General features: G+C 36.7%; 1 protein-coding gene across 2 annotated transcripts in view; it reads right to left on the bottom strand.

Moving 5' to 3' along the window:
* Window positions 1-27,819, bottom strand: part of APAF1 (apoptotic peptidase activating factor 1) — a 62,791-nt gene extending 34,972 nt beyond the window's left edge. Inside the window, exons 1-15 of one of the 2 annotated variants that reach the window (XM_073000246.2) lie at window positions 27,680-27,819; window positions 23,849-24,029; window positions 21,656-21,845; window positions 20,937-21,134; window positions 19,119-19,302; window positions 18,589-18,701; window positions 16,595-16,726; window positions 15,578-15,816; window positions 12,266-12,433; window positions 10,410-10,541; window positions 9,765-9,878; window positions 8,548-8,732; window positions 7,085-7,211; window positions 5,172-5,297; window positions 2,260-2,394 (exon numbers count right to left, since the gene is read on the bottom strand). In XM_073000246.2, the coding sequence (XP_072856347.2) occupies window positions 2,260-2,394; window positions 5,172-5,297; window positions 7,085-7,211; window positions 8,548-8,732; window positions 9,765-9,878; window positions 10,410-10,541; window positions 12,266-12,433; window positions 15,578-15,816; window positions 16,595-16,726; window positions 18,589-18,701; window positions 19,119-19,302; window positions 20,937-21,134; window positions 21,656-21,845; window positions 23,849-23,986 (2,181 nt within the window). In that variant the 5' untranslated portion in view covers window positions 23,987-24,029; window positions 27,680-27,819. Of the gene's footprint in view, window positions 1-2,259; window positions 2,395-5,171; window positions 5,298-7,084; window positions 7,212-8,547; window positions 8,733-9,764; window positions 9,879-10,409; window positions 10,542-12,265; window positions 12,434-15,577; window positions 15,817-16,594; window positions 16,727-18,588; window positions 18,702-19,118; window positions 19,303-20,936; window positions 21,135-21,655; window positions 21,846-23,848; window positions 24,030-27,679 lie in introns of those variants that run through there. The other variant, XR_013536662.1, reaches the window with a different exon arrangement.

Raw genomic sequence — 27,819 nt, 5'->3', positions numbered from 1 at the left:
GGTTGGCAGCAAGAGGAGAAGAGGGAAAGTGGGGGGGGGAGGACGCGCGAACGCGCGGCTTCCTTCCCTTCGGCTGCCTGCCTTGCAGCCTGTTTTGGTCCCTGGGGGCGGCAGGAGAAGGACGAGGAGGAAGAGGACGCGCGAACGCGGCTTCCCTCCCTTTGGCTGCCTGCCTTGCAGCCTGTTTTGGTCCCTGGGGGCGGCAGGAGAAGGACGAGGAGGAAGAGGGAAAGTGGGGGGGAGAAGAGAGAGGGCGCGCGAACGCGTGGCTTCCCTCCCTTCGGCTGCCTGCCTTGCAGCCTGTTTTGGTCCCTGGGGGCGGCAGGAGAAGGACGAGGAGGAAGAGGGAAAGTGGGGGGGAGAAGAGAGAGGGCGCGCGAACGCGTGGCTTCCCTCCCTTCGGCTGCCTGCCTTGCAGCCTGTTTTGGTCCCTGGGGGCGGCAGGAGAAGGACGAGGAGGAAGAGGGAAAGTGGGGGGGAGAAGAGAGAGGGCGCGCGAACGCGTGGCTTCCCTCCCTTCGGCTGCCTGCCTTGCAGCCTGTTTTGGTCCCTCGGGGCGGCAGGAGAAGGACGAGGAGGAAGAGGACGCGCGAACGCGCGGCTTCCCTCCTTTCGCCTGCCTGCCGTGCAGCCTGCCTTCCTCTTCCCGGCCAGCGCGGCCCCGCATCACTCTCGCGGCGGCGGCGGCGGCGGCTCCTTCCTGGCACCCTTCGGTAAGCGAGTTTTCTCCATATGGACGGATGCTATGCCTCCGCATTAGCGATCCCGGAGAAGGGATCGCTATGCGAATTCGTCGTTATACGGTGCATTCGGTATGCGAGGCACCACTGTATTCCAGAACAGTAGTTATCTCTGCTGACAGGAGAGGAAGCACTGTGTGTTTTCCCCAAAGCCCAGCCAGCATGAACTAAGTAGAAACTGCTGAAATAAATGGCAAAAGGGCAAAGAAAAAACAAGGAAGTCAGGAATATATTCAGAAGTAACATCCATATGGATTTTTTTAAAAATATTTATATCTCAGCATGTTTTGCTGGTAGAATCCCTCAAGGCTAACAACAAAAAACAAATATCCTCCCCCACAAAAAAAAGCAAATTTTTTAAAAAAATCATCAACATTTTAAAACAGTGAAAACTAATATGGAAATCAAACTTCAGAGAGCCTCAAGAGAGACCTTTAAAAGTGCCGCCGCTAAACAATGCTCTTCTAACCTCTCACTAGAAGTTAGAAAGTCAGAATTTCAGACCATGTTGGTACTATACATTAGACACGCACTTGGTTCAGCACAAAGTGAATGAGGAGGATAAACCAAAGTGAGCCTCAGGCTCATGCATACGATACTCATCTCCTCCCCTTGAAAACAGAAGGAGGAGGAAAGAAACTTCCACTTTTGCTTATCTGCATTTTGTCATGACACTCAAATGAAATGATGGTGGTTGACATCAACTAAGGCTAGTTTCACACAAGCAACTATGAAACAGTTATTGAAGATGGCTTAGCTAAAATAAGCATAGTTAAGATTAATCATAGTTAAGATTAAAATTTATGCTCTCAGAAACCACAGCAGTGGTTAAATAAAAACAGGAACTTCTGAATTCCTCCTCCTAGAAGACATAGGAGATGGAAAGAGCAAGATGTGCAAGCTCAAAACTTCTTGCACCTTTTTCTTAGTCATTCACACTGTGCTAAACTATTGTTTAGCATGACAAGCAAATATAGTGCAAGTGTACTCAGGCAAAATATCCATAGTCTGAAAAAGCTCTTGCTTCCACTGCTGAGAAACATAACTGGGATGCCCTCTCCTGACTGCAAATGGGAGGAGGACATTAAGCAGGGTCTCCTTTGACAGTTAGTGAATGCAGGTAAGCAGCAATCTTTTAAGTATCCAAGCCATTCAATGGAAAAACATTCATGACAAGCAGAATCCATAGAAACATTCACAACTGGATTCATAATTAACAATCATAGCATCAAAGTAAGAAAGAATGCTAGTTATCTTCTACAGAATAGGCAAAACAGAACAGACATGGACATATGAAAGTCCTAATTCCCTTTCTCATTTAGCAAGAGAGTCCAGATACAGAACTCATGTGGCCCTCCAGTGGCTAACACTATAAGAACAGCTGGACTATAGAGGCCAGATTCATAGACTGCAGTAAAGTTTCCATGAATGTTCTGATTAATGTGAAATAATCAATCCTATTTGCCATCATTGTAAAATTAGTATTAGCATTAATATCGACTCACCCTTTTCTACTTACTTTGACAAACCTGTCATTTGAACACGTGACTAAGAGAAATTGGTGACTACTTGTTTTGTTAAACTGGCAGCAGTTGACCTCTTCTACATGTTCTTCAAATAAGCACACAAGTTGACCTGTTCTTGAATTCCAGACCTAAAAAACAATTTTATACAACCATCAAAATATTAAAAAATTTTCTAATACATATGAAAACTTTTTTGGAAACTAACAATGCTTTCTGAAAAAGAAGTTTCAGACTGAACTCAAACATCCAACAAATTTTCTGTGACCCTTACGATTTTCTATGGTGGAAATTACTTGAAATGGTGATCTGGAATAAGCAGCTTAGTGATTTGTGTAACCAAGAACTATAGAAAATAGGAGGAAGAACAGATCATGTCTGATTAATCTGATATCTTGCATCTTATAAGAGAAGTGGCCTTATAGACAAAGGAGATGAAGGGACCCTATGTGGACTTTGAAAAAGGACTCACTATGGTACAGAATCACACAAAATATTACAACAAAAATTGCAAACAGTAGAGATTAGCTTCAACGTAGTCAGATTGGATGACCAACAGTAGAGCATCTGCTTTGCAAGAAGAAAGTTCAAGATCCGTTTCCTAGCATATCCATCTCTAATTCAGACAGACTACAGCAGAGACCTCCAAGTCAGACGTTGCAGGACAACTGTGAACAAAAGCTGACAATACTGTAGTAGACAGGTAAACAGTTTGCTCCTGTTGGCAAAGTACTCAGTAACTGAAAATATTATAAAGAATGTAGTAAAAGGGAAACTTTAGTTGGGGGAAAAACACCAAGTACCCAAGGGGTATGTCCTGGGGTCTACCTTTTTGTCTTTTTTTGAAGAGTCATGAGAGAAATGTAGGAGTACGTAGCTATAACATTCAAGTAAATTAAAAAGCATAACTAAAACAATATATTGAAATACTAACTGAATTATTTCCTATCTTACTATAGAAAATCACATACCTGGGAACAAAAGATTTTTTTTGCTACTGAATAGAGGCTGATCTGTTGGATACAACTGTGGTGGCTTTAAGCAAAAGGGATTTGAATTCAAAGATTGGGGCAGCCATGAAACTCAGTGAGTGTCCTTTGATCACTACTGCACTGTCTAACTGACAGCATGGGGTTCTTGTAAGGATAAAGTGGGATTGGGTGTGTAAACAGCCACGTATCTTCCCTTGACTTCCTTAGAGGAAAGGTAGGACTAAATGTACAAAATAAAGAGAGAGAAAAGAAGGTGCTACAAGCACACAACTGATAATGGAATCAATACTGAAGAAAACCAAGATGCACCTAAATAATTTTAGCAGCAAACATGATGTCTGTACTATTTAGTTCTTCTTATAATTTTTTAATGAGTAAAATGAACTATCTCAAACACAGATACTTAAGAAGCCACATTTTTTTCATCCTTCCATTGCAAATACCAACAATTTATTCATACTGACTGCTTCCTATCCTTCCTAACCACAGGGTGACTACACTTCCAGTAGAAATACTACCCAGTTTATTCAAGACTCTGCTTAAAGATTTTGTCAAAATGCTCAGTTGCATGCTTGGTTGATGCTTCTATTAAGCTGTCCACCACAACTACAAGATTCCTTTCCTGGTCAATCACTACTAGGTTAGATTGTAAGACAGCTGGAAAATGAAGAATATCACATAATATTTCAGTAAGGATAATGAAAGGCTTCAGTTCCTTTTCATACATTATACAAGCTTCTTGCTTATTATGGGAATCAGGAACTGATGCAGTCAGAGACTAGTTATTTGGTGTGAGGAAGTTGGACTTAGTTAATCTTTTGGAATTACTTTATGAAAGTTTAGAAAGAAGTAACTATGTCAGTCTATCCCAACATGTTGACAAAATTAAAAGGAACAAATTTTTATTTTTTTATTTATTTTTTTATTTATTTATTTATTTATTTATTTATTTATTTATTTATTTATTTATTTATTTATTTATTTATACTCCACCTATCTAGTCATTTCGACCACTCTAGGCAGCTAAGTGGGGCAGAGAGACCAAGGACAAAATATGGCAGCACAGTAAGAACTAAGAATACCCAGTGTGGTGTACTGGATAGAGTCATGGAGTAACAAGAGTCAGGAGACCCAGATTTGTCATGGAAACTCACTTGGGGGGGGAGTGGAAATGGTAAAACCACTCTGTAAACACCTCTTTTACCTTGAAAATCCTATTAGGATCACTAAGTCAGTTCTGACTTGACAACAAATAAGGACTAACAAAACTGTTTCAGTGTCAGCTTTCGTGGATCAAAATGTCCTCTTGATTAGTGCCAAATTAGAGTACAGAAGAACTGTATCCTAAATCAGATTTGCCCTGACCTTTTGGCATTCTTCTGAAGAAAATGCCAGGGTTCCACTTGTATACCAAGTGGTCAATTTACGTGTTCAAACAAGTATTTTTAAATACTTTTCTTCAGCATACAAGTACTATGATTTGCATTTTGAAATATTATGCAGAATACCTAATTTTAGGAACAAGTATGGTACTATTGAAAAAGCTGTGATTTTATTAATATGGCTAGAGTTTAACGTTTATACGGCAAAATATAAACATGCAATGTGAAATGGCAGATGCAATATTAAGAAATCAGAAAGAAGCAGATGTCTTTTACACGTAAAAGGTAGCAAGGAACAAGCTATGTCATCATGTGTCCAGGAAATTATATCATATAGGAAATTATTAAAATATATATTAGGTTGCAACTGTTTGTCCTCTAACTATGGAGTAAGAGTCACAATAAATTTAATCTAGTTTACCTCTAAGTGGATATATATAAGCTTACACTGTTAGTCTCTCACTGTTGCTGTTAGAAACAGAAGTAGTACATTAGGTTGAGAGAAAGATCACTGATTTACTACCATATCCTTACTTTTACTTTTTTATCCGCGGAACAAGTTGCAACAAATCTGTCATCTGCTGAAAAAGCACAACACAACACTTCATCATCATGGGCTTTTACTTCCAGAAGTTTCTCTCCACTTTCAGCTTTAAATATCTAAAAATACAACATAGGAAGTGCAAGAAATTATACATTAAGTCTGAACTACTTTAAAATTACACAAAGGCTGAAATTCTGTTGCTTATTGTAGTAAGTTCAACTACCCCACTGAGTCTAGTCATTCAGCATGCATTAGTGTGGCATTCTATTCCAAGCAAGAGGATTTTGGCCTCCGTGTCATCTATATAACTGAGTTTTTACTATTCAAAATATGGAAGAGAAATTGACTTTCCAATAAGTCTTGGCATTGTTCAATAAACATGTGCAAACTCAACAGAGGTTTATATAAGATGATACATGCTTATCAATCAATAGATTTGAACAGGGGGAGAATGAAGTTTATAATAAAGAGAAAAATCTGGTAATACACATAAGGCAGCAAACTATTTGAAGAAAATTCTATGGAAGCTTCCTGTAAGTTGGGAGGCTGCAACTGATAACACCTTTCATTTAAGCAAAATTAATATCAAGTATTAAAAAAAAGAGGTGAGAAAAACAACCAGAGCTTACAGGGAGGTTTTCAATTCTGACCCCCACCTGACCACTGATTGGTTCTTTTAAAAGGACAGTAAAAAATGTCATTTCCAGAAAAGTAGCCATATTGGTCTATTGCAGCAAAAAATGAATCTTGTAGAACAGGTGTGGGTTGTTTTTTTAGTAGCATGAGCTTCAATAGCTGTTGCTCATTTCATAAACTAGTCTTTTAAAGATTCTGGTGTTTTTCAACAAAAAGGTTCTTGGTTGCTTTTCAAATATCATGCCACATGAAATGTTTTTTAAATGTATTTGTACACCTGCTGAAATCCTGTTGCACTGCTATGCAAATGGTGTAAGGTTTGGAGGCATGTTGCTTGAAGGTAAGAAATCTCTAGAAATTATCTGTTGTATACTGAGTCGGTGCATACTGCGTCATGTTACTCACTGTGTAGTAGATAAGTTCTACAGAGGTTTCCTAACTTCTGGCAATTTGCCTCTAGAGGTTGCCTTTTGTGTAACAGTGCAACAAGATTTCAGCTACTGCATTGTACTGATCTGTAGCACACACACATTTGAAAGTGATTAAGATCCTGTAGTTTTAAGTTTTATGCAAAGTATCAGATAATCTATGGATGATAGCATCAAAGGAAAAAAGCAGCAGAATAATGATTAACAAATTTACGTGTTTAGATGAAACATTGAATTATAGTTTCATATTTTAAGAATGAGCCAGTCTCTGACTCTTTTATTTTCCCAGTCTCCACAAATGAGGGTAGGAGACTAGACATGTCTGTTTATAATTTGCATCTAAATATACCAAAAACCAAAAAGCTGAAATTGGATGAAACGTCAAATTAAGATTTGCTCCAAATAAGAAGAGACTGTGAGAAATAAAGCATGAGCGTGTAGCTCATTCATATAATCCAGATTGTGATTTGGAAAATGATCTTTGAGAACCACAAACATGCATTACTGTTTCATTAAGGATGCTTTCAAACAGATGGTCTAACCAGCAGAAATAATATTGTGTAATTATTGTGTTTTCCCCTTTCTAATGGGATATTGTGTGGAAAGAAAAAGAACCTCTTGGGGAAGGGAGGAAAGAGCAATGCATAAAAATATACGCTGACAAAATCTGAACTCCTGGAAAAATTTTGAATTAAAGAGGGTCATTGCATGGCAAAAGGTTTATTTAGAAGCAGCCTCTGCAAGATTCTGTATTTTTAGATATATTCTGTATCCTAGGGACACCATACAATTGTCAATGACTTTTTCCCTAATGTGCTGACATAATATACATATCACACCTGCAATGTTTTATCTGCTCCACATGAAGCTATTCTCTGTCTGTCCTGGGAAAAACAAGCATGGTAAACAGCATCTGTATGAGGACGCACAACCAGACGATACATGTTCTTTATGGATTTTTTATTTCTGCATTACAGAAAAATAAAAAGAGCAGTGTTTCAATTAGCATGAACTAATCTCTGAACGTATTAAAATAGTTGACAACTCCTTACTAAGTTCTATAATTTAAACTGCATAGAATACTGTAAGGACATTCAACAGTTCAGATCTTTTCTGCTTAATTGCAATACTGAAACTATCTTGTATGCATATTTGAAACAGGAGACATAAATAAAAGTCATACTACAAAAAGACAAAATACTTTGCAACTTTCTGTGCCAGTTAAACGTTGAATACCCTAAAAGTCTAAAGCCAATTAGTGTATGATTTTTTGGAAAGTTTCAGCTTTGCTACAAAAGAAATCCCATCTTGCTTGTTCAAACACATTATCAAATATGAAAACTATTTCTCGCTGTGAAATCCAAAGAGCAGTTTCAAAGACTCTTTCTCCATGTGCCAATCTCTTTGGCTCATTCCATCATAATCTATAGATTTCACTAAGTACTCTGTCAATTACTAATAAAAAAAATGATGGTTTTCAAAACAGAATGTGACTTGTCTGCTTGGTCCCTCTTGGAATCTGAGCATTCCCTTGTGGCTACTGAATGTGCAACAAAAAGTCACCTAAAATGAATAAAGAATGAAGACAAAATACACATTTCTTCACAGTGCCTCCTTTCTGTCAAAAACAAACCAACAAATCACACACATTCAAAATTCTAAAGCACAGAAATACGAACTTAGCCTACAGATGGCAACAAAATTCAAGTATATTTGCAGGACTCATTATGGAGTCCTGTAAATTGATCTGTTAGCCAGTAAATAATTTCATTAAACAAGAGAGAGCACATCAGTAAAGTGAAGAACAAAGACAAAATTCTTTCCCGTCTTTGTCAAGTAGTGCTGTGTACCTAGCACTACTAAGCAAGGCAGCCACTCTTACCACCACAACTACCAAATTAATTTCAGCCCCCCAGATGAAGCAGGGACTAAGTATCTCAAACATAAGGAACATTATACAGAATGGGAACACACTCAGAACGTTCTACCTCCATATAAAAGCATTAGGAAAAACAGTTTGCTTTAGAAGCATGTAAGAAGTAAAGTCTGTGTACAGAATTATGCTTTTTATCTTTTCCTCCAAAGCTGCTTCTCCACCATGCTTTGGAAATTGTTTTTTATTTTAATTATCATTAAAACTCATTAAAACTATTAAAATTCAGAATATATAATCTTCTGCTGCACGTTTGTAAGCAGGAACTATTATTCACTGCAGTTAGATCGGATTAAACAAAAAGCATGTTGAAGTATTTTTTAACATTTTAAATATTTTGGATAGAAATGTTTTGCACAATCTGCTTACATCCATTCCACATAAAAGGATCCTTTATTCAGTTCTTGCAGAGCTTTTAGTTTTGCTTGTCGATATACTTCTGAGCTTTCTGGCTGACATAGTCCAAGTTGTACAATGTCTAGGGATGGCTGCCGCCCAAGGAGATGTCCATTTAAAGACAGAAATTCATGGAAGTTCTCACGTGCAATAGTATCCTATAAACAAGAAACATCCCATCATAAAAATAAGAGGGGTCAAGAATACTGTGTCTGTTCTACCCGTGTTGGGAAGGAGACCAAACTGGATAGAGTCTCTTTGTATATTGACAGAAGTTACCCTTCTCTCTGCCTTTCTTCTCTAATTGCCTGCAATTCCTTGGGAACAGAATTGTGTTCATATTTTGTTTGCCAGCAGGGGAAAAAACTTTAATCATGTACAGTGAGAGTGATGCATAATTATAATCTATACTGTAACATCCATTAATTAAAATCAGGTAATGTTAATACTGATGGAACATTAGTGGAGCTTATGAAAAGGTAAACAAGGCAGTAATTAAGAATGCATGAAATGTACATAACTAGGAGAGGCCTTGCTCTCAGTCCTACAACCTTCACACATGCATTCAGTGGGGACATAGGACAGGACCTTCTCCATTGCTGCTCCCAGACTCTGGAACTCCCTCCCACAGAAGGCTAGCCTTGCCCCATCTTTACTGTCCTTCTGCAAGCAGACAAAGACCTTTCTCTTTAGGCAAGCTTTCCCTGAGTGAATGCCTGCCAAGTGGGGTATTTAAAATGGATTGTTATACCTTACTGGAGTGAAAGCATTTTGGTGTTGCTTATGTTTTTTGGTATTGTATCCACTGATCCTTTTAATATTGTATACTCATTGTTACTAATCTTAAATAGCATCTTTTAATAGTTGTAATCCATCTTAAGTCCTTTTTAAGGAGAAAGGCAGGTGAAAAATATTTTTTAAAATAAATATTTCTTATGTTTCCATTTCCTTTATATCAGTAATGAATTACAATCAAGATATGTTGTTTGTCTTACCATCTAGAAGCACAGGTCTTCAAATATTATTTGTTTCTCATCATCCAATTTTCAGAATATTAAATATATAAAACCTTGAATGAGCTACCAGATCAAAATTATCTGCATTTAGAAGTAAATAATCCCTACCCCTTCTTTTTTCCTGAACTGAAGCAGAATTCATGTTAAATGTGGTTGCCCATTATCACACCATACCTTCTGATCTAGTATGTGACTGTATTCAACATACTCATGAATCAAATGAGCAGGTCCTACCAATTCTGTTTTGGTTTTAATCCAATCTAGTGAAAACATGAGATCACCGAGTTCCTGTAAAAAAATGTAGAAGATTTGCAAAATATATTTAATGTTATTTTGAACTGTTATATTTTAATCTGCATTTTTAAAAAACTTCCTTTCTGTTGCAATTTTCTAAAACCATTTAACAAAGTAACAGGATATGGACGTTATACATTCTTTCAGTGTTCAAATGTGTTATAACAGAACAACTTTTGGGGATTGATTCTCTCAATCATCCTAAATCTTAAACAAAAAGATTCCTTGCATGCTATAAGAATTTTCATAGAATCTAGGAAAACTGTGGCTATCCAATTTACCATGTCCTTACACCATATGAGAACAGTAATCTCAACCTTTCATATTTGATCAAAAGAAAAAACATTTTACACCAAAGAGGACAAGTGAAACAATTTGCACTTACAGAGTCAAAACATATTTTTCCATTTTATACATCTTTAAAAATGTTCCTGATAAAAAAAAAAATTAAGATCCGACAAAAGCAATCCATCCTTACATGCAGAAGTGAACAAAGACTGAAGATGTACATCAGCGTAAACTTACATTTTGCATGTTGGCACTTGCCATATGGTACGCCAGAAAATAATACCAGTAAATGCAATCTTCTTGTGTTGAAGTTGGTACATACTGTTTATAATGCTTCTTGTATTGATGAACTACTTTTTTATGTAGTGTCTATAAAATTAAACATTTAATAATTATTTACATTAGTGGTCCTTGGTCTAATACATTCATTTTACTTTGTTTAGGCTTGTTACTGAATGAAGGCAACTGAAAACATTCCATCATTACAAATATAAAAAGAGTTTGATGATCTCAATCCTACAGAACAACAACAACAAAATAGTGTGGGTTGAGAGCTAGTAGATATATATTCTAAAAAGTTTTAATGGAATTGATTATGGAGTGGAATCAGACAACCTACTCAACCATTTTCTGTGAATGTGTTTGACTAGAGGCCAAATTATCTACTATGAAAAATGTGTGAACAAATTTATTGAATACGTATTGTTCCTTTAACAGCAATTGCCAAAGAGGGTTATAGTAATCAGGGTTGGCACCACAGTTCATGAAGAAGGGAGTTGTCCCCCTTTTCCACTACCACATTTTCTGTAAAGATCACAATCCTTTCTTCAGAGCATCCAGGGAGCTCTTTTCCCATTTCAGTATTGGATGCAGTTGTTTGTTTGTTTGTTTTTAAAAGGATGAATGAGCAAACACAGAAGGCTCCAACACTCAAAGAAAAACATAAAAAAAAACATTTATGTGAGTGGGACCTTCTAAGTATATATGAAACCACCGAACTGTGCTTTACATTTTTTTAAATTTCACAGGTATTTTAGAACCATTTCCCAATCTTTCTTTCTATAAATATTTTAACAAAGTACTCCAAAATCACGCTTCAATATACAACACCATTTATATTTATTAAAGGTCATCCTTTAATAAATAAAGGTCAAATTTTTGAGCATTTTGGAAAAATTAAGAAAACAATACTTTATATACTTGATTTTTAGCCAGTACAAAATGATTCCCTACAGTGGTTCCTTCCTCTTTGTACAGTACCAGGAAACAGGCAATCTATTGTGTAATACAAGAAATGAAATTATATTACAGTACTTTATTTAACCATTTCATAGAATGCAATACCAAATAGCCGCCTAGAGTGGTCCTATGTGATTCAGATAGGCGGGATATAAATTAATTAAATAAATAAATAAATACAGTGGGGTCTTGACTTGAGAACTTAATCCGTATTGGAAGGCGGTTCTCAAGTCAAAAAGTTCTCAGGTCAAATCTGCATTTCCCATAGGAATGCATTGAAAACCATTAGATCCGTATCTGCTCTTTTCCGTCCATAGAAACTAATGGGAAGCTGCTATTCCGCCTTCTGCCACTAGAGGGGGATATTTTGTTTCTTTTTTTCTTAGGTCAAGAAAGGTTCAGGGAAGTCAGGGAAAATACAGTCCAGGCAGTACAGTACCAGGCAGTCTGAAGACTGTCTCCCAATCCACTCTCTAAACGCTGGGAGGAATGAGGAAGCAGACAGGCACCCTTTTCACTGGCCAACAGTTAACTGAAAGTTCACATTTTGCACTTTCCCTGCCTCCCACGTGGTTTTTTTCAGTTCTTAACTCAAATCTAAGTATGTAAGTCAAGTCAATATTTTCCTATGAGAGTGGTTCTTAAGTCAAAATGTTCTTAACTCAAGCCATTCTTAAGTCAAGACCCCACTGTAAATAAAATAAAGTTTTAAAAGCTGAATATTAAACTAATAGGCACAGATACAAGTCTGTTTATATTAACATGGTGTAGTAAAAAGATTTTTTATATTGGTTAAAACTATTTATATACTTTAAGATGCTTGATAAATCACTGTTAGAAATTTAAAAGCATACTTGAAGCTGACCATGATTCTTCTCAGTCAGAAAATCAAGCTGAAGATCATGTAAATAATAATGGAACGATTTCCCATTCCGATCACAGAATAGGAGAGATTTGTTAATGAATTCTTGCAGTATGTCCTCAACTTCTTCTGTCTCCATATCCCAAAGAATACAGAATACCTAAAATGAATTTGGGAAGAAAGATTGCTCGACTGACTAATACTTTTGTTAGCTATCTTAAAAAGCAAATTAATATAATCCACAGGCAAGTATAGAGGGACAAGTTCACTGTTTCTGTTGATTGGGTGACATTCAATGAAGCATTCACTCATTCAATCTTTCTCCACTGCCCTCCCCTGCATAGACCTGTTTTCCCCTCAATGTTTTTCCTGAGGGTCAAGCGATCTTCTGGAAAGGTCAGGGTTGAAGGAAGTTACTTGAAGAAATGCAGCTGCTGCATGGACAACTATTTGTAAAAAATGCCTAGGTTGAACGCTACAGATCCCTGCCTCAAATTCCAGGCTTTTTCTGAGGATTCCGCCCCCGCCCACCAGTCCTCAGGAAGAGCTTTCTAGCGTCTGAAGGGAGCCAAAGTGAAAGACAGAACTTTCCTTATGTGACCATACTTGTGCAATCACTTCATACTACATACAGTGGTTCAGCCACAGTGAATGATAGAGAAGTGCACACCAGCACTCACCGCGTTATAAAGTCTTACCAAATCATTTAGAAGACATATAGTTAAAGTTGCCAACTCACATACAACCAGTAAAATCCAGGACATATGGTCCATGGACATATGAAAAGTTATACACATGGAAAGGTTGAATTAAGAAGGCTATACAACACATGAATAGCCTCTTGCTAGGATTATCATGTTTTGAACTGAAGACACTCTGTTATTGGGCTGAATCAGAAAAATAATACTGAACTAGTTGTCAGTAAATGGTTCAGTCCATTCAAAAAAAAGAAAAAGAAACTCCAATTATTTCATAAGGAGGAACCTGCTGTACATGTGTAGTACTACTCTTTCATATGTGCGAAATATGTGGTGAGAGATTTAGGGGCATGCAACAGTACACACAGATTAGTCTCATTTTCCAGAGGATAGAATTAAGGATCTTCTTGTTCCCTTCTCAGTGTTAACAAAAGAAATCACCAGCTGCTGGCTCTCTGAACAGTAATGTATAATCAAGCCCTGAGTAAAGCCAGTATCATCTTATTTATTTTTCATAATAAAGAAAAAAACATTTTAAAGAACACTTTCTAAATTATAAATCAGTTAATGATTGTGATTACTGAGATTCTCCATTTACAAAAAAAAATCAAGACAATGGTAAATCAGTATAGAACAGAATCTCAACAGTGAATATCACAACCTAAAGGTAACCTTACTTGTACGTAAAGCAGCTAAATATTAATTATGCTTCTTAGACCATTTCCATTCAGAGGAGTGAAAAGAATAACAGGAAATTTCTTAACCAACAGTGAGGAAAAGAAAAGAAAACTGTGAATGACTATAAGAAAAAATATGGATGCCTGACGTAACCTGTAGAAATGGTTGGTGCTTTTAAAGGCATAGATACCCAGTGGTTGTTGTAGTTATGTGCCGTCTGTGACTTATGGTAACTATGAAATGAGCCTCATGAGCTCTTTGAAGCTGACATATTTCAGCCCATTTTTATTAGAGTTTCCTATTTTGCTACTGTCTCCTGCCTTCCACTTTTTTCAAGTATTATTTCTTTTTCCTGCAACTCTTGCCTTTTCATGATACACCTAAAATAGTTTAATCATTTTGATTTGTAGAGAGAATTCAGGTTAGATTAGATCTAGAACCCATTTATTTGTCTTTCTGGTGGTTCATGGTATCTGTAGAGCTTTCTTCAAACACCTCATTTCAAATATGTGGTCCTTTCGGACCAGATAGGCAGGGTATAAATCAAATAAATAAATAATAAATAAATAAATAAGTTGACTTTTTTTCTTGTCAAGTTTCTTGATTGTCCAGTTTTCACTTCTTACACAGTTATCCAAAATACATACATATGAACCTGTCCTTTGTCTCCAACAACATATTCTTAAACTTAAAAGTTCTCTTCTAATTCCTTCTTAGCTGCCCTTTCAAGTCTCAGTCTTCTGATTTCTTGGCCACAGTCTCCAATTTGCTGAATGGTTGAGCCAATGTATAGAAGATTTTTAACATTTTTAATGTATTTATTGCCAACATTAATGTTATACCATTCTTCTGTTGTTACAATTTTTGTCTGATTCTGCATTTCTTCTTTAACCTTCATTAGCAATTGCTTCGGAGCACTGCAATCTGCCAACAATATGGTGTCATCTCTGTACCCTATAAAATCTTGAACACTCCTTTCCTCACATTGGAAAAACTGTGGTTGCTTTTACAAAATCTACAAATTTTAGTGAGCATTTTCATGAAAATGCAAGCCTGAGCTGGACTGCAAAACAGGACATTTAAAATAAACAGTATGATCTAATTCAGTATATAGCATTGTTTTAAATGTTGCATTTAATCCAAGCTGGTACAGCCCAGTGGGTTGTACTGCCTGACGAAACACACTTGACTGTACATCTGAATCTCTGCTGTGCCTCCCGGGATAGAGTCAGCCAAGATCACATGGAGCATGTGTAGCTGACAGTATTGTGTGCCGTGCTATCTCTGTGGCCTTGTACAAACTGCACACTATAAAGTGGAAGTAGAGAACCACTTTTAGGTACATGCTTCACTCCTGGAAAATCCTGGGAGGGTTACCTTAAGCAAGCAAGAATCAACTTGAGGCAAATAATTAAAATTATAAGTTATTCAAAGAAAACTCATACGTAAGTAAGCAATTATCACATTATAAACCTATATCCCTTTAGATTGAAATATGCATTATAGGGCAGCCTTGATTTTAAGCATAGGCACAACAGTTGCTATTTCTAAGAAACAGGCACTTACATGTCAGTCCTCTGAGTTGGTAATGATTTATTAAGGGTCCAGAGACAATAAACCACAATTGCAATATCACTAAAAGAAAAACTCTAGAAGGTTTTCCTAACAATTGAGGGGACCCTCAGGAAAAGTCTGGTATGTGGGGCAGAGATCTGTGGAAGTAGTATAGTCAAGGGTGGCCCAGTCTTAAATATGCTCATCATAAGGATGTACAAGTGGGTCTGCACAGCTTGGAAGAGTATGTTTTTATAAAACCGGATTTCTGCAAAGCACCACAGTCCCCTGCTATTTTTTAATCAGTTACAATGGTGTCATGGTTTCCATTCTAACCTACTTAAAAATCAGAATTGCCTTAAAATGGATCTTACCTTTGAAGGCACTTTAACATCCTTCTGAAGGACTGAAAGATCTCTGTAATAGTCTTTAAAATTTTCTGGCAACATCTCAACACTGATAGACATTGCTTCATCAAGTGCTTCATAATCATAAGATGATGATTTCCTTATTCTTTTGAACTGTTTGTTTTGAAGTTGTTTAAGGTAATATTCCCAGCGATTGGGGAAGTCTCGTAATAATGCTCCAATCAAAGACACTACAAGAGGAGAACCTAGAATGTAAGAATTAATAGTTTAAAATATTAAATGACAATTTTAAAAATTGGTCATCATTTTGAAGTCATTATTAAGTAAAGCAAAGACTAACTTTCTTTCTGTGAAAAGTGTCAAAAGAGAAGAACAGGAATAGAGTAAAAAACTCACAAATTAAAAGATTTATATTAATATATAAGGACCAAACCCCTTAAATCAGTTTATCCCCATAAATGATACAGCACCACTTGCAATCTAAGGACTATGGGGTGACTTTAAATCTTCAGGCATACTATGTCTTTACAGGAGTGGCTTCACAGCTGGCTTCCCTAGTTAACATTTGCATCCTTTTCTCTGCTGGTAATAGGTCTCGAAGATGTAAAGGAACTAAATGAAGGTTACAGGTGTCAGGTTGGACAGAGGGGAGAAAAAGAGTATCAAGTGTGGAGATGGTGAGGGCAGGGAGATTATTGGCATGAACACAAAGGGATGGGAAAGAAAATTCCTCCCTCCCATGTTTCTAGTTAGTAGATTACTGAATGCCGATTTCAGGAGAGTGTGAGCATATCCATTAAAAGCAAACCTAAATGGAAAGGAGAGCAAGACAACATTCATAAGGAAATGTAACCATGTAATTTTCAAAAATTAAAAATGCCAAATTGCTCTATGTCTAAATGATAAATTTAAAACAGAATTAAAAATAGCTAAACCTTCAAACTTCTGAAATTGTACAGATATTTGTTGAAACCTACTATGCTTTTTGACAGAGAATATCATAAATTAAATGAAATTTCTTACCTTTGCATTCTCTTACAATACTATCAGCTTTTTCTGGCAACTCAGTTATTTCCATGTTAACAAATAAGGATAATATTTCAAGTGCCTTTTCATGTGTTAGTCCACTTTCCACAGGAACTTTATATTTTTTGCCTGGATATAGAGTTAAGATTCGAAGTGTGAAATAAAATGTTTCAATTTGATGCATACTACAGGTGAATTTATGTAGCTGTTATACTTTAGTACAGTGGTTCTTAACGTGGGCGATAATGCCCCCCAGGGGGCGATTTCATTTTTCAGGGGGGCGGTAGAATGAAAAGGGGCGGCGTGGGGGCGCTGGAGCAGAAGGGGGGCGGCAGGGGGGCGCCAAACCTGTGAAGATGGCTGCAGCCTTTTTACAATGTGCATGAATATATATTTTCCTCCAATCTTAATTTAGTTCCAGAGTTTTCGTCTTGAAATTTTTAGTTCCTGCATTGCGGTTTGTTTTTATGCCCTTTTAATATTTCTTTTTGAGTCTTAAAATTCGCTTGCAACTAAATCATTAAATGTTACTTTTTGGGGGCATTTCATTTTCTTGGAATTGAATTTTGTTTTCAGGGGTCATTGGATTTAAGTGTCTTAAATAAATAAATAAATAAATAAATAAATAAATAAATAAGTAAATAAATAAATAAATAAATAAATAGATAGACAGATAGATAGATAGATAGATAGATAGACAGATAGATAGATAGATAGATAAATAGATAAATAGATAAATAGATAGATAAGATATCATCACCGCGGGGAGGGGGGCGATGATAACTTCCTCAATGACTCAAGGGGGCGTTTCTTTCAAAAAGGTTAAGAACCACTGCTTTAGTACACCAAATTTAACCAAGCTTGGTTAAAAAAAGACTGTACCCTTATATGTAGTCCTCTTAAGATAGTTTCAAGCTAGCATTCATACGATAATCAGTCAACTTTAAAAGAGCTATATTATCCACTTGTTTTAAATGCAGATATCTTGACCTGTGGCTTTGTGTAAGCACAAAATGTACATGAAAATATTTACATGTAGAGATGGGAATTGCAAAAAAGGTGTTTTGTTTATCAAAACCCCTCCCAAAAAACAAATCAGTTTACAGTTTGTTTTTCAGTTTCATGTCAGAGGACTGCCTGCCCCCCCACTGCCCCCATTACCCACAAATCTGCCCCCCCCATTAAGCTAGTGTACTGCTCAAAGTTTTTCCTCAGGAAACACATCAACCTGTTCTACCACAAACTAATTCCATAAAAAGAAGGACATTTGGAAAACTACAGTTTTCACACTATCCATGATCCACTTAGGCAAAAGGCACAAGTAGAAATTACAAGGTGACTAGATAGGAAACCACTGCAATATCAGTAAATAACAGCTGTAATTAAAAAAACTATCAAAAAAGTCTCCATCTAACATGAAGACTTTTATCCACTGTGTCTAATAATAATTGTGTACTGCCAAGTCAATTCCGACGTACGGTGACCCTTTTCAGTGTTTTCTATATAGAGAATACTCAGAAACAGCTTACCATTCCCATCTTTTAAGGGAGCTCTGGGACTGTGTAGCGTGTCCACAACTACACAAGCTGTCCCTTCTCCCTGGAGGCACTGTAGGGAATTGAACTCCCAACCTTTGGCTCTGTAGCCAGATACCTAACTCACTAAGCTACCCAGCCAGTCTCCATCATGATTAACCATCAATAAAGCGATCACATGAATTAACATTACTGTTTATCAGTCAAATTCAGTATCTTCATATTTTTCCTGCTTTTGTATCTTATTTTTTTCCCCCTGTACTATTCATCCAACCAATATGGAAAGCTATTCCCCAAAAGATAGTACCATTTCTTGATGCTACACAATGACTATATCATTTTTGACACTTTGTAAGTGTTAATAGTAGTCATGGCAACACGTCACACTATTGTATATAGTATTACACGTGAAAGGCATGTAAAAAGATAGGATAAGGGGGGGCATACAATTCTTACCAGTTACAGAGTCTGTTACACTCCTGTCCCTACTGGTGATAAGAATCTGGAACTGACTGTCAAAGGCTTTTAGTACCCACGGATCCCAAATATCATCCAGCACCAAGAGAGATCTACAACCAAAACAGAGGGGAGAAAGATGGTAAAATTGAAGTCATTATGCACATATACTTAGAGAAATCATTAATGCACTGAGAACCCATAAACTCTATGTCCAAGTACTTCATTTTTCAAATATATTTTCCCTTTTTATGAGGTGATGGTTTGAGACAACTAAAATGAAAAATGAAATGAAAAACCTACAGAAATGAAAACTCTACAGATCAGTACTAGATCAATGACAACTTGCACAGGAATCAAACTTGGGGATGTCTGCATCACAGCCTGTGCACTATGCTACATCACACAACACATGATATTCACTGGAAATTTCCACATATAGAAAAGCATGACACAAAGACAGTACAATTCTAGTCAAACAGATTTTTTTTTAAAATATCTCTCTTATTGTTCTGTTCTACTGACATTACCCTGGATATTTGCGCAACAGCAATGAACGGAGGCGATCTTTTGCTTCCTCAATATTAAGTGGTGGCCTCTGTGAATAAGTGAAATCCTGGTCTAATCTCAGACACAGATTTTGGAGCTTCATTAACAGACCTGCCTTGTCTTGTTTTCCAACAGAAACCCAGTGTACTCCTCCTGGGAAGCAATCTAAAAAAACAAATAAACAACCATACAAAAAACACAGCAGCAAGTTGAAATCAAAATACAATAGTGAACATGGATACCCCCTAAACAAACACATTTTCCCAGCATTTTGCATTATGGCCACATGAGAAACCTAAGAACTTGTGCCTGTGTTTGCTTGCTTTTTCCTTTTGTAACCGTCCACTTTTGTGTGTGCCGCGTCTTGCAGACTGTAAGCCTGTGGGCAGGGACTGCCTACTTTGATACTGTTTTCTTTGATCTTATATAAACTACCCCGAAAACCTTTTCAGCTTGGGTGGAGCAAATACAGTATGTGCAAATAAATAACAAAACCAAGTGATCTTGGGGAAAAATTGAGTATAGGATGTTCACATTTGGTACAAACGTGAGTAAGTGTATTACATATATTTGACACTGTTCACACAGGGCATATTGGTCTCCATTTTCAAAGTTCAAAGTATTGATAAGCAAATACTACAGATAATCCTTGGTCCTATAACTAGAGCAGCACTTTATGAAGGTCTGCCATGCAGAATATTTGCGGTAATTTGGTCTATAAAAGATAGCTGTTACATACTATGTGGAATATGGTTTTACCTATATAGCTGATTGCAAATGTTTCAAAATACTTCCAGGATGCAACACGAGGCACGGTTTATTAAATAACTATTTACTTACATGTAACAAGTTATATTAGCATAATGATTAGGTGGCCACCTTAGACATAAACTTCATTTCACTTCTAAATCTATGGATTCATTTGCAAACAAAAAGCAAGAAAATTAATAGCACAATCAATGGAATGTACTTCACTATAAGGGATATAGGGCCACAAGCATGATGTTGATCAAACTGCTTAGAAAGGACATGCTCTCACAACTGACTGAGCAGAATTCCGCACACACACCCATAACTCATGTTGTGTGGTTTATACCACCCATGCATGTTAACTGACTACTTCATTTCATCATCTTCCAAAATCATGGTGTGCTCTAACAGCAGCAACGTACCCTCTAATTTACAGCCCTGCTGGGTGAGGCTCAGCCTCTCTTGTGGCTTCAACCCTTTCTGCACATGCAACTCTGCCCCCTGTGTGCTGGGTTCCATCATGACTGGAACCCAACCCAATCACTGTGCAGAGAAAGAAAAGAGCTGCACGGAGGTAAGCGGAGTTGTGCTCATGCACACGCCCAGTTTAGCAGGAACCTTGAACAGCAGATATGAAATAGGTGCTAGGAGCATTAAGTCGCTACCTCTACAGATAAGACTTACTACACTTAGAAAAGAGTGCCTACCTCTTCCTCTTCTTCAGTTTGTACATGTGAAAAGCCATACGTACGCAGCAAAGATACACTTGCTCATGTATTAAAACTCTTCAAAGAGGAGGAAGAGCTAAGTACTCTTCTGAAAAAAGGGTGAGTGTATCAATAAGGTTAATGTCTGAATACGGACTATAGCCAAATATAATGGTTTGAATCAAAGCAGAACTGAACCCACCCCAGTTTGACTTCAATTTAAATCAAATTTGAATTCTCAGTTTGAAGCAGCCTTCCAGATCTCATCTGGAGATCAGTTATGTTTTGTAGTAACTTGCACCATGGAGAGCTATGTCAGTGACAGAAGGCAATTAGAAATACCTTTCAAAAGACTGTGGTCACGTAGTGCTTCTGCTGCCAAAACAGACTTTCCACAGCCTGCCATGCCATATACAACAACCCAACCTGGATCACTTTTCAATTTATGTAGTTTCTCTTGAATTCTCTTTGCTAATTCTGGGCGGGTGACAAACACCACTGGTCGTTGTGGAACTCCACCTTCACAGAGGACAGTCTTAACTTAAATTTAGAAAGAGAAGCCAGTTACAAAAAGCAACAGAAGTATTAAATTATAGACCATTCACTTAAAATCATCTAAGTGGTTAGGTATACTATAAATACTGACTCAAGAGCCAGAACAAACAAACTGATACAATGGCTAAAATCCTGCTGCTTAGGATAGTAAGACATAACTAGAATATGTCCACTAAATCAGTGGAGACCAACATCTATGTAAGTTCCACTGCTTCAATGCACATATTCTAGTTGTGACTTACTACTGGATTGCAGCCATTTTCTTATGGTAACTCTTTTTAAGTTATCACTAAGAGTAAAGTAGCTTTCACTTCTGCTCAACAGGTGTGTTAAGTGTAGCAACTGGACACTTTAAACAGAAGTAAGGATCACATTTTGCATTTATGAAACATTTCTGAAGTACAAGATGTGTTACTATTCCACTAGAGTACTGAAGCCCTAATTGTTTTTTCAATCAAAATGTTAGTACATTATATGTTCTCATTCAAGGACCTTGTGATACTGACCGTATGAGGTTTCTCCATCCATAGAATTCTTTCCATTATAAGGAGAAATAATAGGGATACCGTCCTGGAGAAGGGCAGCAAGATCTTTGTACCCCTCATGAACCAGAGCATTGTAAAAAGATATGTATGCATAATCATCTTTAGCAAGAATTAGTTTTACCAGCATAGCTGCTCTTTCTCTTTGTGTTGTCTGAGGAGAAAAAGAAGAAAACTACACTCATATGGTACAAGCAATACACATCTTGCCTTCCTTAAATGCTCTGATATCTGTCCCAATAACATATATTAGCATTTTCTACGACAGCCAAAACCACCTAAATTACAGCTGTTGCCCTGCCTGCGATATACTAATTTACAGGCCACTGGGATAAGTACAGTATAAAGATATCAATCATATACTTGTACTCCAGCATCTGAGGAAGTGGACTTTGATCCATGAAAGCTCGCTGTGAAATAGCTGTGAAATAAAATTGCTAATTTTTAAAGTGGCAAAATAGTTTTTCTCCCATTTCCGCTCTTTTCTACAGTCAAGATGCTGACACAGACTAATATGCTGACATAGACTAACACTGCTACTTCTTCAGAAACACCTGATTCAGTATTTCTAAATCCAATTATTTTCTATGTGTGTAAATCTTCCTCAGTGGCATCAAGGAATTCTGAATGTGGCTATGCAATAGGGCTACAGCCTATGAGTTCAAAATACTTATTTCCAAGTAAGCTTGTTCAGGATTACAGTCTTTGCTTCCATTTATTTCAAAGGAATAGGTAAGCACATCCTACAGAAAACTCAATTTAGATGTAGAGTTGTCAGGCATCTGTTTATTAAGTCTTCACATCAGTATAACGTGTCCATACAGATAACTATCTGAGATATTCACAACCTCAAGACATCTCATTCTGCCATGTATCCTATTAAATATAATGCACATATTGTATATCCTATTAAATATAGCCTGAGCTTGATCGACCAGAGGCTTCAAATAAACTTATACAGCTATCATAATTGAACACATTGTGCACATCCTTGTCTGACTGAAGGCATGGTCACTGAGACTCCTAGGAAACAAATACTATAGCGAACATCAGCATCTCTCAGAAAAGCTTCTACTACACAGCAAGGATAACAATTTTGTTAACACTGTCCCTTGACACTCTCCCTGTCCCTCTGTAGCTTCACAGTGCATTGGAGGCAAACCTGTTTGCCATCTTGTGACCAAATATGGTACTGCAGACTTCAAATTCACAGATAAAATTACATTAACTAAAATCAATCAATTTAAGCCTGCCTTCACAGAAACTTTTGAAATTCCCTTAACATTCATGACAAGTTTCAAATGTCCAGAAACTAGAAATCTAACAGAAAGCCACAAATCATCGTATTACTTAAGCAAGGGTTTAACTTGGACTAGAGATGAAATGTTGTAGCAACAGGTTAAGCCATACTGGACTCAGTTGCTCCTAATTTTTAAGAGACATGCATACGATTTCACTCAGAGTTATTTCATAGATCCTACTGAAAACAAAGTGAAGAGTTAATCATGACTTAATCCTACTAGCTTCAAACGCAACAACTGACAACTAACTTGAGTGCAGTTGGCACTTACTTAAAATATTCATATAGCAGTATTTCTATTTAAAATATGAAAAATTATTATATCTTAGCATTCAACTTCAAATTTATGTTGCACTAATGCCCATGATAACCCAAACAGCTTTAGGGAATTTACTTTTTGTCTTTCATCATTGCATGTCCCCTGCACTACAACATACATCTTATAAGAACTGATTGCAAACTGCTGCTATATTTTATCTTGTGAAGATGGTTATCAGCATAAGATAATACTCTAGGGTAGTTGTCCCCAACTGCGGACCAGTTGGGGGGGCGTGGCACATTTGCATGGGGGCAGCACACTCGCTGGGGTATGGACCGTCCTCGCACGCATGCATGCGGCGGCGCTTGAGGGGGCGCGCACGGGCATGGTGCGCTAGCAGGGGGTGGGGCTGCGGACCAGGAGTTGGGGACCCCTGCTCTAGGGCACCAACTCATTGTGCTAGCACAGCACTATAAAGTACAGGCAAGAGTGATCCTATAGACCAGATGGGCGGGATACAAATCAAATCAAATCAAATCAAATCAATCAATCAATAAAATGCTAACAAATACAAAAGGACAAAAAACATACACGTTACCTCAGCTTTTACTTTCTCCTCTTCCAGCAAAGTTAATACTCCATCTGTAATCATATGGTCCATTATATAGGAAATTTTGATATCTCTTTCCAGAGCCTCTCGATTCCGAAGCAAGTAACTTCGAGCCTTCAAATCCATTTTTACTCCAACGTGCTTCTTCTCTGGTAAACAGCAACATGAGCTAGCAAATATATCAAAAAGTGAGGTTGCAAAACAGTCTTCTGGGATATAAAAATCAAGCCATCAGTTTAAAAAAGAACTGACAATCTAATAATACCTTACTAGCACTCTTAGTAGATACACACTTTGCAGCATTTCAACCTGCAACTGACAGACTATAGAGTAATTACTACACAAATTTTTTGAAACTATTAATCAGATATATGGAAAGATATAGTCCACAGTTTAAATATCACAATAAATCTTTTAAAAAAGAGGGGAAAAAGAAATCACCAGGAAAGATAAGCAACACTGATTAGTTTCTCTGGTACTGGAAAAAATATGGTCTACGATTTAATGTAAATAATTTAACAGGAATCAATTAAAGCACTTTCACGTTTAAGTTTTGGTTTATATGTGGATTTACAAAAATATTAACTTCTTGTTCATGTATTACTCAGCTTCAAAACGCAAATAAATTGTGGAAACATATAGAATTCTTGAAAAATCTTCAATTTATCTTTCTTTATATTACATCTCTTATCTGATCTATCTTTGATTATCCCAATCATGTTTCTTAATCTTATTTTACACATTCTAGCTAATAATTTTGAATTTTTATTATTAAATTTTAAAAAAAATCATCTTTAAATACATCAAATCCCTCTAGACCTTCTCTGTCTCTAGGTTTTCTAGTTCCTTTCCCTTTGCCTGAATTCCTGCCAATATCCTTCTATCTCTTTCTAAAATAAAAACTTGCTTTCTAAATTTCTCAAGTCTTCTTCCAGTTTTTTCATGTTTTTCTCCTTATTCTTTTTTTCAATTTACAGGATTCCCTTATTTATTCCTCTTGAAATTGCTTTCATCATGTCCCACAACAGGCCTAATTTCGTACCTCCTGCTTCATTTATTGTCCATAATTCTAACCATTTTTTCTTTATATTTTCTATTATCTCTGAGTACTGGAAAATATTAATATCCATACCCTACCTTTTAGAGTCTTTATAATCTTTTTAAATCTCAATCTCCATTGACATTAAAGCATGATCTGTTATTTTTATGGAATTAATCTTAGTAATAACTATCTGAGAAATTAAATCTTGAGATGTGAATATAAAATATATTCTAAAGTAACTATTATATACTGCTGAAAAATAGGTATATCTTCTTTCATCACCTTTCATTACCCTTCAAATATCCTTCAATTATTGTTTACCTTCTTGCTCAATATTGTGTCTCTTTGAAAAAAAGCATTCCAATAAAAAGTTTTATCCTATATCATATACATAACCATATTTAAATCCTCTGCCATAATAACATAACCCTTCTTTAACTTCTCCATTTCTTTAATAACAGTATCGTAAAAATCTCCTTGTTTATTATTAAGTGCGTACACATAAACCAAATATATTCTTCCAAACCCATTTTTTATCAGAAATTATAAAAAGGAAACAATATACTGAACGAAAATATAGAAAATTATATAAATGAGAATTTTAAAACTAAATTATTGAAATCTGATAAAAGAATACTAGAAGAGATTAAAGAAGAAGAAATTGCTGAAGTTATTAATAAACTGAGCGATGGTAAAACACCAAGCCCTGATGGATTGGGCCCAGAATATTATAAACATCTTAGTTTCTTATTGATACCTAAACTAAAAACGTTTTATAATAAAATATTGGAAGGAGAGACAATCCACTTTCTTGGAAACACTAACTCTTATTATCCCAAAACCCAACAAGGATTTAACAGAGCCGGGATCTTATAGGCCTATATTTCTAATAAATCAAGATAAGAGTTTCACTGCTATATTAGCAAATAGATTAAATAGATTTATAACAAATTAGATTAAAGAGGATCAATGTGGCTTTGTAAAAGGTAGACAAATGGCTAATTTAACTAGGCGAGTTTTGAATATTATATATGAGGTAGAAAAGGAAAAAACAAAGGTAACTGTTTTATCACTAGACATATTTAAGGCCTTTGATTGTGTGGAATGGCCAACATTAAAGCTGCTTATAAAGGGTTGGGGATTTGGTAGAAGACTTATAGGGGTTATAGATCAATTATACTCAAACAATACTTCACAAGTAATAGTTAATGATGGTTTAACAGAACGGATTTTTCTAGGCTGAGGTACAAGACAAGTCTGTCCACTTTCACCAATATTGTTTTGTATGGTAAAATAATTGTTAGCTAATGCAATAAGAAATAATGAATTAATTAAAGGATTAGGTAAAAATGATACAATTAAGAGTAATTTATTTACTGATGACTCATTATTGACCATTAAAAACCCTTTAGAAAGTATGGATAAAATAAAAAAAAGATTTAGAAAAATTTGGGGAAATAAGATTAACTAGTAACTGGCAAAAACACAAATAATGTTTAATTATAATATGAACAAGAAACATTTGTAAATAAATGTGGTTTTAAAATGTGTAATGATATTAAATATTTAGATATAAATATGGGTAAAGTGACTCAATAATTAAAGGAGCAAAATTTTAATAAATTAAAAAATGATATTAAAGATAAATTGCAGGAGTATTCTAAATTGAAACTATCATGGTTTGGGAGACTCGCTATGATCAAAATGAAAATAATACCAAAAATTACTTTTTTTATTCAGGATGCTCCCAGTATAATTAGAAGAAGATTTTAAGTATTGGCAGGGATTAATTAATGGATTTTGTAATGAAGGTAAAAAAACAAGAATAAAAGATATTGGTATAAAGCTCAAAATAATGAAGGTTCAGGTATTCCCAATATAGAAAATTATTATATAGCAAATCAGTTAAGATTTATTGGAAATAATGTGGTTTTTCGAGTGTACACTCTTCTCCTGTCCTTACTGTATTTACCTATCTGAGTGAAGAATGTACAGTACACAAACAAAACATGCAAGCATATGCAAAAGGATTTAAGTCCTAAAACTTATCTGGCCTCACAACCAGTTCCGAGTGAGTCCCAAAGATTAAAAACAGGAGCACTTGCCATCTAGAGGAAATGCGTGAAAACTGCATATGGCCAATTTCCCTTTTGTCGTGTCAGCAGAATCACACGGAACAAAAGGCTGGAGTAAAAGGGCACCCACGACAACGAAAAGCAAGATCGGAGGGTATTTTTTTTTCCATTCAGGTCTATCGTTACCGGGACTAAACCTTCGGATGTTTTCAGTTCGGGGTATATCCCAGGGCTGAGTCTACACAGGCAACGGATCAAATTATACAAAGGCGGGGCGAGTCTAGTCAGGAACATCCTCCCTCTGTGCTGGAATCACCCTGCAGGTACACTTTCCCCCCCCCTCAGCTGTTTCTCGTTACTCAAAAGCTCATGACAACCCAAACGCCTCTTCGCCTTCCCTCAAGACACAGAGGCCAGACTTTCGACCAGCCGAAGAGCCACCCATCAAAACATGACAAGGAAATCGTGAGCCCTTGACGCTGCGCTTCCAGATCCTTTGCTAAGGATGCTACGTTGCCGCCCTCTCACCCAGCCCCCCCCCAAATGGGCTCCCTCTTTGTTTTCCACACACATTCCACCCCCGTAAGCGCAAGCTTTCTTCCTCTGTCTTTGCCCAGCAAGCCCCTACATTTTTAAAGTTTATTTCCTCCTGACAGCGCTACTTAGCCCTCCTCCTCCTCCTCCCGCTGCTACAAGGGTTACCTCAGGAGCAGGCAGGGCTGTTGCGCGCCCAAGGGAAGAGAAAGGCACGCCTGCTCACCCCCCTCACTTCAGCTCGCCCCGGGAGGAGCGCCCACCATCCACAACAACTACTGTACTAGCGGCCACTTCCTCCTTCCCGG

The sequence above is a fragment of the Pogona vitticeps genome, chromosome 5 (assembly GCF_051106095.1).
Source record: "Pogona vitticeps strain Pit_001003342236 chromosome 5, PviZW2.1, whole genome shotgun sequence".
NCBI lineage: Eukaryota > Metazoa > Chordata > Lepidosauria > Squamata > Agamidae > Pogona > Pogona vitticeps.
The sequence above is the reverse complement of the archived record's forward strand: the minus strand, read 5'-3'. Positions and strand labels throughout refer to the sequence as shown.